The sequence below is a fragment of the Ananas comosus genome, linkage group 23 (genome assembly GCF_001540865.1).
Source record: "Ananas comosus cultivar F153 linkage group 23, ASM154086v1, whole genome shotgun sequence".
In the NCBI taxonomy this organism is placed as follows: Eukaryota; Viridiplantae; Streptophyta; class Magnoliopsida; order Poales; family Bromeliaceae; genus Ananas; species Ananas comosus.
The window spans coordinates 538,536-552,436 of NC_033643.1; the positions used below are offsets into that span (position 1 = coordinate 538,536).

The following is a 13,901-nucleotide window of genomic DNA, read 5'->3' on the forward strand; positions in this document are numbered from 1 at the left end:
GTTCGGTTTGGTATTTATAGCAGTGGGTTAGGGTTGGGGGGTTTGACCGGCTGAACCGGTTCCCGAGTGGGATCGGTTCGGTTTCCATGCGCTGGCCCGGTCGGTTCGGCTTGGTCAATGCCCGGATTGGACCGGTTCCGAGGCGTTGGAGAACCGGAACTACCGGTCTCCCCAACCCCAAGGGCCAAGTGGTTCGGATTGCGGTGCGCTCGTCCGCTCCGGCTCAGCCGGCCGGGGCGGCCGGTCGGATTCTCCCGACCGCCGTCACTGCTGTAACTCATTTTCCCTCTCAATCTCCTGGCGGTTTTGTTTGGTTTTTTTTTAAAAAAAAACAAAAACTCTCCGCTATAACCTTTTTCGAGGAGAAGTGGAAGAAAGGGGCATGGTGCGATTTTGTTCCTCTCTCTCCTCCTCTTCTTCTCCTCCTTCCTCGTTTAATCCTCGGTTTCTTCTACTTGGAGATCGAAATGATCGAAGGGGAGTGGAGGTAAGAGCGATTTAGACCGTAGTGGTTTCGGTAGTTTTGGATTTGAGATTTCGTTTTCTTTTTTAATCGTTCTCTTGCTCGTTGAATTGATCCTGTGCTTAGGTTGTAGGCATTTTTTTTTGTTGCTGTTGTGGTTTGGTAGAGGGAGATAAGGTTGGGTGAGTTCAATTTGTTTCAGAAAACCTAGTTCGATTTCTGAGATTTGGAGCAGGTTGATGGATGCTTTGGTTAGCTTGATTTGTTAGTAGATGGATTCTAAGGCAGAGTTACAAACTGTAAATCCATAAATTTGATTTGTCATTAGATGAACTCTAAGGCCCTAAATCCATTCATTTGATTATATGGATTTGATGGAGTTGATAGCTCCGGTCTTAGTTTGATTTATTTGATTTGTTATGAGATAATACAATGGAAGAGTGGCAACATCTTAATTGATTCATTTGACTTGGTTAGATGGATTAGAAGGGTGAGCAAGAAACTCATAAGTGCTTAAAATATAGCCGGGTAACAACATGAATTCTTACTCGTCTTCTGTTATCATGACTCTGAGAATTTAGCTGCTTTGTGCTTATGTGGTTTAATTTATAGGGAATTGATTAGACTTTTCGAAATTAACTGAATTAGAATAGTGCCCTTGCTTGGGTGCTCTGAATTGCTTATTCCTTTTCTTTCCTGCATCACTAGATTGTTCTACCATTTTCTTAAGCTGTCGAAATTCTAAATCTTTAAATGGTCTCAAAAATATTGCATTACCAGTTATTTTAATAGATCTAGTTACATTTTGTGCCTTCAGATGTTAATATCTGTACCGCCTTTGTGGTTTTGTGGCTAAGAGAGTTAAAAAGTCCTTGTTAGTTTCTTATATAGAAGGTATGACACTGTCATAGGATATCTAATTTGTGATAAGTCATTAGCATTTTTCTGCATACTGGAATAAGGATGGGTTAAGAGGGTTGATCCTACTGAAGCATTTGCAGACTTAGCACTTGAAAGAATATCTAATTTGTAGAAAGGCCAGTGGACTTGGATCTTCGCACTAATAGACTTGGATCTTCTTGTCCAGTCGAGAAACCCCGAATTTTGAAATCCCCAATTTTGGATATTTTAATTTTGAACTTACACAATCTCTCAAGTAGCGAGAGGATTATCCTCGGAGCAACCAACTATTCTAAATAATAATTATTAATGTGTTTAGAGCAAGTGACAAAGGACTTGATGGTTGATACTCGAGATCCAAGTTCGAATTCTAGTTGATTCACATTTTCAGCTAAGTTTATTTCTATGAAATAAACGAAGCGGATAGCGTGCTACCCATTTCTCAAAAAAAATTATTAATGTGTTAAAAAACATTTTAGTTTCACAATTGTTATCGATTCACTAGCGGTCTATATCGTTTCTACATCATGTCCATTTTTTAAGACTTATTTATCCATTCTATTTTGGAATATCACCCTTAGTGACGCCCTTAGACCTATTTTGACTCGTATGATAAGTCGTGCTAAAAAGTGCTACATGACAAGTTCAATAAGGTCTTACAAATTATCTTGATAGTTTCTTTCTCTGCTAAATTTGTAAGATTTTGTTTCATTGTAACATTATTTCATAATATAATTTTTTGCTTTCCGGGCGGTATCTATTTGCGCGAGAATGGTATGGGTTGGGTCTTTTTTAAACTTAGGCTGGGCTGGACTATCAAATGCAAACTTTTAAAAAAAAAAAAAAAATACTATGAATATGTTTCTGTACATAAGGCCCAATACTGGAATGCTGTTTGGAACAAGGTGTTCATGGTCCGGTTTCTACACAGGCTTTGATCATGCCCAATTCTTATGCCTCGGGATAGGCCTTCAGCCCGAAAGACTACAGGCCCAGGTTTCAACGCATCCATCTTTATTTATACAGAGTACCCATCTTTGAGTTAGTGAGCCGTTATTTGATCCATTTTCTCTTATGGGCCGGATTTGGCCTACCACTGATCATTTACCTTCCGTTTTAGTGGGACTTTCCTTTTTGGGCGCGTTTGGTTCGCAGTATTAAATATTACTATGAGTAAAAAGATATCCGAGAATCTTATTCATATTCATCCTATTATTAAGATGTAGTAGTATTTCGGTGTTTGGCTCGCACGTACATATTATTTAGTTATGTCATTTAAAATTACGAAAAATATACAATTTATTTATTTATTTTTAAAATTAATTTTAAATAATATTATAAAAAATTTTAATATTTTTTTAGAAAAAAGAGAGAGAATATGAATAAGATTCNTTTATAATTTTAATTAAGTTTGAAATTAAGCATGGGAATAGCACTATTCCACCAAAATGATGGAATAGTAAAAAGCTTGCTATTCCGGGATAACCGGGAATAGCAAGCTTTGACCGGAATAAAATATCCCGGTAAAAAATGATCCCGTTTGGCGGAATAGTGGGGATAACTTTCGTTATCCCCGCTTATCCCCTAACCAAACGGGGCCTAAGAATATAGTATTTCGGTGTTTGGTTCGTACGGTCATATTATTTAGTCATGTTATTTAAAATTACAAAAAATATATAATTAATTAATTAATTAATTAAATTAATTTTAAATAATATTATAAAAAATTTTAATATTTTTTTAGAAAAAAGAGAGAGAATATAGGTTAGAAAGAGAGAGTATAATTAAAAAAAATAGGAAGATAAATAGAGTCGATATCAGAGAGAATGAGAGGATTGAGATTTTAGAAAAAGAGGGAGAGAAATATATAGTTTAGTTTAGAAAGAAAAAGATAAGTTTAGAGAGAGATGAGGTTAAAGTATAAAGAAAAATAATACCAACTAGCCGGCAAGTGAGAAGAAAGAAAGAGATTGGACATATTATAATTATTTCAATCCATTAATATAAGAATATCCACTCTTCCTCAAAGAAATAAGATTAGTATTTTACGATGCATCTCATTCCTAAATAAATATAGTATTATTAATTAAATTACTTAATGCGTTTAGTCAAATACCAACATATTTTTTTTATTTCTATTAAATTATTAAAAATTTTTAAAAAATAGCGCGAACCAAAATCACCTTTTAAGTAAAATCCGAAATAGGAACTCTCGTTGATAGCCTTAAAAATGAAAAGTTTCTCTTGGGGGGCTCCATATTAGATCGCAAATTTCCCCTTTCCTTTTCAATTAATTCCCCCGCTCCTGTGCCCGGCCGCCCTGCACGCCCGGCCGCTTGCGTGTGTTAAAGACTTAAATAGTGTTTTTTCCTTTTTTTATGATGAGCAATAAAATATAGATAAATTTGGAGAAAATCATGCTTTTTGTTATGTAATTATTCTAGGCCTCATTCTCATTCATAAATATTTTATTTCTTATATCTCCTTAATTTATTAAAAAATATGTAAATATTTGGTACATAAAGAGTGGTAACATATGTTTATAGTGGGATAATATATTTGACCTTGAATTTTTTTTTTTTTCAGAATAGATAGATTGCTTCTTAATTAAATAATACTATCCTAAGACAAATGAATATCAAGACCTAAAATTTTAAAATTTTTAATTGCAATTATATTAAATAAATCTTATACTGAATAAATCATTTTTATAAGACATCGGGCCTTATCTAAATATCGAAATATCTAGAGCAAATAGTAAAGAATTTGGTGGTTTGTATCCGAGGTTTTAAGTTCGAATTCTAGTCGATTCATATTTTCAGTTAAGCTTATTTCTAAATGAAATAAACAAAATTGATAGCATGCTATCTATCTCTAAAAAAAAATACTAATCAACAAATAACTCAGTTCATGTGAAAACTTTTATATAGTTAGAAGGTATAAATATAATTTTTGCTCATTGAGAGCTCTTTATATTGTATTTTGGGAATGTCCATGAAAAATTTTTATATATTAAATGATCTTAATATTTACAATTGGGAGAGGATACTCAAGAAGGATCACTAAATGATTTATTAGAAGTATAACTTAATTACACGAAATTTACAATTTTAATCACAAATTGTGTTGTCTATATTACATTTTCTATATTAGAAAAGAATAAAAAAAAAAATATCATGAGATTTCTCCAAATTTATTTATTTTTGATTGCTTGGAGAAAAAGTGCCTTAACCAAAGAATAAAGGAAAAAAAAAAAAAAAAAAGTACGTTACAGTATAATATTAAGCTCACAACTGAAACTTTCTATTTCGGGCTATTAATGAAAGTTACTATTTCCGACTTTACCTAAAATGGAAAGTACTGCAATTAGCCCAACCCGCAGGGCCTTACCCGGCCTGAAAATGTATACTAATCGAAGCCCATAACCCTCCATGCCTGGGCCGTTTCTAGGCCTATTTACCCGTATAATATTTTATACTGTACTATTTATATTATAGTCTATTGTATAGTATACTTTGTTTATTATAATGTCCGCTCCCTCAACTTGTATTTCATTCTTTTGTTTTGTTTTTTGACTAAGATCCATTTGACTTTTTCCTTTTAATGAGGTTAAGAGATGTTGGTCAAATAAATTATAAAGAAGTCGAGGGGTCTCAATAAATAGAAAATTAAATTTGTTTTTTTTGAGAAATAGTTAGCACGCTACCCGCTTCATTTATTTTATTTAGAAATAAACTTAGCTAGAAATGTGAATCAACTAGGATTCGAACTTGGGTCTCGGGTATTAACCGCTAAGCCCTTTACCACTTGCTCTAGGGACGGTTGGTAAATAGAAAATTAATTAAAAGGTGTATTTCAAGAATGGCCAGTTTTTGAGTGGGGCTTCATGCATATTTACCTATAAAAAAAAGAGGGGACATGGCTAAAATGGGTTGTTGGCTCTAATTGTTATTGGGTGATGGGCCATCACACCTCCTCTTAGGGGTTGTTGTTTGGTGCAGTTAGGCTTAACTGCTGCAGTTGTATCTACACAAGAAGGCTCAACTGCAGCAGTTGGTACTACAACCAAATTGGCCGTAGTACCAACTGCAGCAGTTGAGTCGGAGTTGGCTTACCTATTAAAAAAATAAACAAAGTGTGATTTTTTTTTTCATACACTTTTTTTTTTTTTTTCTAAAATTACATATTCATGAAATCTGATAAGATTTAGTGATATTTGTTAGGGCCAATAAATTTTTTTCATACGATTCTTATTTTTCAGTCTACTAGTTTAATAATATCAAACAAATTTATAATATATTTACATTTAAAATTTATTAAATTCGTATATAATTTTGTATATATATATATATATACACTATTCATATATACTATTAATATGACAAAACTGAGTCAATCACTTTTCTAAAAAGATAAACTACTAAAAAAAAGTATTTTGCTTGATAATAAAACCGATGTTATCACTTTTTGAAAACTAAAACAAAAAAAAACAGAACTGAAAAAAAAAAAAAAAATAACACATCGACCACCAATGCCCCTCGCATTTTAAACATAATAAATTATCAAATTTCTTTCACTATAAAGATAATAAATTATTACTGAGTTAATCTCAACTGCATAGTGCATATTTTTTTGAGAATAAGAAGAAAATATATATTTTAACAATCGAAGCCGTATAATACTCTTTCCCTTCTCCTAATGACCTTGTACCACTAAGTTAGTCTAGTCCTAATATCGTTTGATTCTAGGATAAAAATTACTTGCATAATTTTTCTATACTAAGCTAAGTATCTATTTCAATACTAAGTCGACAGACTGGACAGGTCCAGTTGGATTTGAGCCAACCATTAATGCAGCAAATGATGGAAGCAATGAGCGCAAGGAAGCCATTCGACCGCCATCTCCTCTCCGAATAACTTATCCAAGCAGATCGGAGCACGAAGAATCTGCATCTGTAGGCAGCACGGTCGTGAGCCTCGGTTGTTGGTCCATAGAAGAATGCAAAGGATCTGCGTCTGTAGCTACGGTTGCGAGTACAGGCTTTTTGTTTGTAATTGTAAACAGATACCGATCCGGATCCGAATCAAATGCTACGGTGATTTCAAACGTGAGCATAAAGCCTCCTCCGGAGGCGCACGCGTTTACAGCTTTGCATACCATGTTCCGCAAATGCCGCTCTATGTAGAGTTTATCGATGCTGTAAGGAGGCAGGCGGCTCAGAAAAGGAACGGCCACGTCGAGCTCCTGGAAGATCTCGGTCATGCAGCCATCCAGGTTCTCGATGAAGCAGCTGACGTCTTTGGCGATTGTCGTCGTGATTGTCGTGCTGTCGTGGTGATAATAGACCTTGCCACGCTCCGGACTCTCGATCCCCTTCCAGCTGATCTTCAGCACGATCCTCGGCTGATCCAACCACAACTTACTTGCGGTAATCACCAGCATAATTTCTGCTATCCAGAATAGAGAATTAGAGAGAATATGAGCCAAAGATTAATTCAGTATAGAGAAGGCGTGGGTTAATTAAGCAATCGCTCTTCATACATATATATGTGTTTGTGTGTATATATATATATATATATATATGGGACAAGGATTCCTATATATTCTGCCGGAAATCCGAATAGATATTCTAGTCTAAACCAATCTAGGCTTCGTTTCACATAGACTCGGTTTAGTATTGGGAGCCCGGGCGCGACTATGAGCAATATGAGATATATATTGAGAGAAAATTGATTAGATGAAAGGTCTTTTTATACTAAATAGCATTAGGAGATAATATAGACTAGGTGAAAATTGATTAGAGATATAGATTTGGTGAAAATTAAAGTTTTTTTTTTTTATATTTCTCTTTTCCTGATAATGTGCTGGTTCCACCGTCTGGTGATGCGCGCGTTGTAGATTTTTTATTTTATTTTATTTTATCTAATTTTTTTGGTTTGTGTGCGACCCCTGTTCAAACTGGTTGGACCAGTTAACCAGTTCATTCTTTGATGGGCAGAAAAAGAAAAGGAAAAGAAAGAAAAAAAAAAAAATCTCGAATTGGTGACTTTTAATAATCAATCTCATAGATACAAATTATTCATCATACAAGGAAGAAATCAAAACAAATCAATTAAATAAAATACTTTAACATACAAAATTAGACCAGACAAAAAGAGAAGCTGAGACTGGACCTTTTGGGGGGCGATACGGGATGGAGAATAGGCGGGACGAGCCGTCGAAGCAGGGGCGAATCGAAGGAGGAGATGTGAGAGAGGGGGGTGCGATTTCGAAGCCCAAGATTGCAGGAGGAGACGCGAGAGAAATAAAAAATCAGGATCTAATAGTCCGTCGGGGCGAGCTTTACATACATCCCTATAACTTATATATATTATTGTTATGAATATGGATTGGGATTATCACAAATCAGGATTCTAGTTCGAAAATTTGTTGGATTTGGATTCGAATTCCGATTCGAATTCGCTATTTTCTTTGGATTTGGATTTTGTATTCGGATTTAATCCAAGTACAAACAAACTTACCAATTCTATCACGATATGATGTAAAAACTGTTTAGTAAATTTTTTTTAATGCATACATATATTAATATTTTTATTAAATTTTATTTTAAAATAATTTAAAATTTAAATTTGAATTAAAAGTATAATTTAAATTTAAAATTTACACAAAAAATAAATTTGAAATTCAAAATTTTAAATTTTAAATTTGATTTTTTTAAACCTAAATTTAAAATTTCAATTTTCCGATCTGAATTTAAATTTTGAATTTCAAATTTAAAATTTAAATTTAAAATTTAAGATTTAAAACTTGAAATTCAAAATTTAAAATTTAAATTTAAATTCAAAAATCAAAATTTAAAATTTAAAATTTAAAATTTAATACTTACTTTTAAATTTAAAATTTTAAAATTTTGAATTTTGAAATTTAAAATTAAAATTCGAATTTTGAATTTTTTAATTTTAAAATTAAAACTTGTATTTTTGAATTTTAAATTTAAGTTTTAAATTTTGTAATTTCAAACATTTAAGTTTTAAATTTTGAAATTTCAAAAATTTAAATTTTATATTAAATTTAAAATTTAAAATTTTGACTTTTAAAATTTAAAATTTTGAATTTTAAAATTTAAAATTTGAGATTTGAAAAATAAATTAAAATTTTCAAATTTAAATTTTAAAATTTAAATTTGAATTGTTGAGATTTAAAAATTTAAATATGAATTTAAAATTTCAAATTTTAAATTTAATGTTAAATTTATATTTTGAATCTAAAATAAAAAAAATTGAAGTTTAAGTCCAAAATCAGAATCAATTTTGGAGAAGTAGCTTTTTTCTCCTTCTAGTTCTAGAGCCTTTAAAATAGGTTTTATGGTCAAATTTTTTATCTATCGTTTTCAAATACTTTATTGAGCTCAAAATTATGCTGTAACGTTTTTTTTTTTTTTTGGTTAAGGCACTTTTTCTTTTGAGCAATCACAGAATTTTTCCTTTTTATTTGTCGTAATAAAAAATAAAAAATGTGGAGAACACTAACCATATATATATTTTTTTGTAAATTTTTATTTTTATTTTTATTTTTTGAGTTAAAAAGCTATAATATAGATAACACAATTTGTGATTAACCCTTTATTGACTGTTGGCGTTTTATAAAAACCATTCCAAACTCGATCATCAGATATGGACCTAATTTTCAATATCAAAATGCCTTTACGCTATAGTTTAATATCTATGTCAATCAATTTATTTATTCAAAGTCTTTTAATTCATAAATTGTCACACTAATTTTAGGGTTTTATACATAGGAGGTGAAAGAGAGGATGTGAAGTTGCAATAAACGATACATACCGATTGGGCCTTATTTATATGGTTTGATCTATTAGTTGATAGATTGCTTTTTATTTAGTAATATTGCAATACCACATATTATTTTCTTTCTACGTCATGTATAAAACATACTTTTAAAAATGATTTGTTTCAGTGCCAAATGCATTTGCACGTACACTCAACTAATAGATATAGATATAGATATAGATATGTAGATATAGATTTTAGAATTATACTAATTTAGTTATTAATTTTGCATTAATATTTAAGAAAATTTGAATGTTGGTAAATGATTAAATTCAATATATTTAATATGTTTAAGAAATTTTAGAATATCTCTTAACTTAGACATTAAGGTTGTGTGAATATTTTAAAAAATTTGAATGTAGGTAAATATTTAAATTCAACATATTTAATATGTTTTGAGGAATTTTATAATTTCTCTAATTTAGAAATTAATTTTGTATCTCTATTTAATAAAAGTTTGAATGTCAATAAATATTTGATTCAATAGGAATATATGGTATAATTTAAATTTATTCTTAGAATAGAATTGTACTAGCTAAATTAATTCAAATTTTAATACTAAAAATTAATTTTTTTAAAATAATGAGAACATTTATTATAATTTAAAATTTAATCTGAAAATAAATTTAAAACTTAGAACTTAAACCGTATATAGAAATCTTCTATATATCTAAAAATTCATGGCTGAATAAATTTAAACTGTACGATTCAAATTTGAAGTTTATAATAAATATTTACCATAGAGTTTAGCAGAATAAAATTAAATAAAATTAGGACGTAAATAACTTAAATAAATCTATATGGGCAATTCTAAACTATTTGTATATTTTATTAATTTGATCGGTCTAACTGATTAGATTTATTAAGTTGGTTTAGTTTTTTTTTTTTTATCTTTAAAATTTTTCAGTTTTAGTCAATTTTTAAGATTTTTGTTTTTTTGTTTTTTTAGTTTGCAATTACCTTCCTAACCTTTATTATACAGTTTAATTAAGGTAGTATTAATTATTTAAGAACCAGACTAAGCCGAGTGGGTTGACGGGTCAGACTGAAATCCAAGTCTATCAAGTTCCTTGGTTTCAACCATTTGAACTGAATAATGTTAAGAACAGTTTTTAAACGGTTAGAGATAATATATATTTTAAACATAATAATATTTTAATCATTACAGATAATAAATATTTTAAATATAATTTTATATATAAAAATTAAAAAAGTTAAGATAAGTGGTTTAAAAAAAAAGCAATAGTTAGCAATATCAATAGGTTAGATTTGGAACAGGTTTTCAAAAATTCGAATCCGAAATTGATTATCAATCTCAAAATTCATATCTGAAACCCCCGGCGTACTTTAAAAATTCATATCCAAATTAGAAAACTGAGCAAAAATTCAAAATCCAAACCCAAACTGAAAAATCCAAATTTGAAATAATAATTTCTCTTTATCATATTTTAAAATATATTATATTTAAATATTAATTTTTAAAATATAAATTCAAATATTATATTAAAAAAGATATATATACATTATATAATATAAAATTAATTAGGATTTGGGTTTCGTTCAAAGTTGGTAGACAAAATCCATACTTAATCCATGCAATAATTTCAATTTTTTTGGGGCAATGGACGAGACAAAAATAACCACCTACCAATACCATGTATTAAAAAATCGAAATATTTTTTTTTGAGATATCCGATAATGGATATTTTTCTCAAGATGACCTCTTATTATAATTAAAAAAATTTAAATCATACAATAAAAATACATAAAAAAATATATGCTGCCATTTCTCAAGAAATAAAAGAAAAAGGAGAAAAGGCGGAAAAGTGTGAAAGACAGGAGAAGGGCGCGGGAAAATGGCACATCCTGCACCCTTCCAAGGCGGGAGGAATTCTACACTGTCACACTTGCACCACGTCATCAATAACAAGCCAATCATACTCCTTCTTTTCAAATAAAAGTACAATAAAAATACTTTTTTACAATCATGATGGGACATATATTTTTAAAAGGATTAATTTGATTGGTTTGTTACGCCACATCACTAATATACCCGTTGCATTCTAGAATTGTCCTTTCCACGATGCCCAGCAATAACCAGTAGAAATACTAATTTATCAAAAAAAAAAAAAAAATTTGACAGTTGGTGTTGGACATTTTAAAAAATTTAAAACTTAATCATTTTATATTTTAATATACTTTATTTTTAAAAATAAACGAAACGAATAATGTATAATTTTTTTTAAAAAAATCTCAACTTACGTCTTTTTCAATAATGATAATAATAATAATAATAATAGAGCTAAAATATTATTTAAAGTAAAAGTTTTGCAGCATAAATACCAAATAACTAAGGAAAATATGAATTTATTTAAAAGGTTGTCAAAATTTTAGTTAAAACAAAAAATTAAAAATAAAAACTTGCCATTTTTTTTTAAAAAAAAGAAAAGTTAAGAACGTCGACTAGTGGTGTAGAAGCTTGTAGATGATTGTAGAAGCTAGCTGGCAAATTGTTTGACGCCTCTAACCGTTTTCTCTCTCTATAAAGGTATCTTCTGGAGCACCTCCCTCCGGGTAAGCACTGTACGGTAAATACCGAAAAAACCGAACCGAACCGCAGCTAGCCTATTAGACTATTTGGTTCGGTTGAATTGAAAAATAAGTTTGGTTTGGTTTGGTTGAAATTTAGAAAAAAGCAATGGGTTTGGCTCCCGGTTCGATTTATGAAACTGAAAAACTGATCAAATCAAATAAACCAAATGGGTAAAGAATTAATACACAATTTTGATAGTATAGGATAAAATGAAAAAGTCTAATTCCATAAACATAAATTATAATATAATTCTAATTTTAACTATGTTGCTTCCCACCTTTTTTTCTCTTCGTCGCCCATCGCTTATGTGAATGGATCAAGGGATGAGATACGCTTGAGGTTGAATGATTCAAAAGGTGTGACGAGATGACTGAACCGAGCCGATAACTCTCGGTCGGAACCGGTTCGTTTTCTTAAAATAGTTTGGTACTTTGGTCCGCTCGGTTCTTTAAAAGGCCCTAACTCCTCCTCTCTCGTCTCATCGAGTTATCTCGTCCAAAAAATTTACTGATACTTTTTTACTGATACCGATGGAGAGAGAGGGAGGACAGAGACAGCCAGAGATGACTGCCGATGGAGCGTGGAGTTTTACGTTTCACTATACGCGTCCGAGTAGAGGCCCTTGCCTTTTTTTTTAAAAAAAAAAAAGAAAAGTTAAGAACGTCGACTAGTGGTGTAGAAGCTTGTAGATGATTGTAGAAGCTGCCAAATTGTTTGACGCCTCTAACCGTTTTCTCTCTCTATAAAGGTATCTTCTGGAGCACCTCCCTCCGGGTGAGCACTGTACGGTAAATACCGAAAAAACCGAACCGAACCGCAGCTAGCCTATTAGACTATTTGGTTCGGTTGAATTGAAAAATAAGTTTGGTTTGGTTTGGTTGAAATTTAGAAAAAAGCAATGGGTTTGGCTCCCGGTTCGATTTATGAAACTGAAAAACTGATCAAATCAAATAAACCAAATGGGTAAAGGATTAATACACAATTTTGATAGTATAGGATAAAATGAAAAAGTCTAATTCCATAAACATAAATTATAATATAATTCTAATTTTAACTATGTTGCTTCCCACCTTTTTTTCTCTTCGTCGCCCATCGCTTATGTGAATGGATCAAGGGATGAGATACGCTTGAGGTTGAATGATTCAAAAGGTGTGACGAGATGACTGAACCGAGCCGATAACTCTCGGTCGGAACCGGTTCGTTTTCTTAAAATAGTTTGGTACTTTGGTCCGCTCGGTTCTTTAAAAGGCCCTAACTCCTCCTCTCTCGTCTCATCGAGTTATCTCGTCCAAAAAATTTACTGATACTTTTTTACTGATACCGATGGAGAGAGAGGGAGGACAGAGACAGCCAGAGATGACTGCCGATGGAGCGTGGAGTTTTACGTTTCACTATACGCGTCCGAGTAGAGGCCCTTGCCTTTTTTTTTAAAAAAAAAAAAGAAAAGTTAAGAACGTCGACTAGTGGTGTAGAAGCTTGTAGATGATTGTAGAAGCTGCCAAATTGTTTGACGCCTCTAACCGTTTTCTCTCTCTATAAAGGTATCTTCTGGAGCACCTCCCTCCGGGTGAGCACTGTACGGTAAATACCGAAAAAACCGAACCGAACCGCAGCTAGCCTATTAGACTATTTGGTTCGGTTGAATTGAAAAATAAGTTTGGTTTGGTTTGGTTGAAATTTAGAAAAAAGCAATGGGTTTGGCTCCCGGTTCGATTTATGAAACTGAAAAACTGATCAAATCAAATAAACCAAATGGGTAAAGGATTAATACACAATTTTGATAGTATAGGATAAAATGAAAAAGTCTAATTCCATAAACATAAATTATAATATAATTCTAATTTTAACTATGTTGCTTCCCACCTTTTTTTCTCTTCGTCGCCCATCGCTTATGTGAATGGATCAAGGGATGAGATACGCTTGAGGTTGAATGATTCAAAAGGTGTGACGAGATGACTGAACCGAGCCGATAACTCTCGGTCGGAACCGGTTCGTTTTCTTAAAATAGTTTGGTACTTTGGTCCGCTCGGTTCTTTAAAAGGCCCTAACTCCTCCTCTCTCGTCTCATCGAGTTATCTCGTCCAAAAAATTTACTGAT

The 13,901-nt window shown here is 31.4% G+C and overlaps 1 protein-coding gene across 1 annotated transcript; it reads right to left on the reverse strand.

The window, feature by feature from the left end:
• On the reverse strand, positions 6,258-7,688 carry LOC109727901. The gene is made up of 2 exons (XM_020258112.1): positions 7,537-7,688; positions 6,258-6,810 (listed from the first exon to the last, which is right to left on the reverse strand). The coding sequence occupies exon 2, from the start codon at positions 6,803-6,805 to the stop codon at positions 6,281-6,283; it is 525 nt and encodes a 174-aa protein (XP_020113701.1). The 5' UTR covers positions 6,806-6,810; positions 7,537-7,688; the 3' UTR covers positions 6,258-6,280.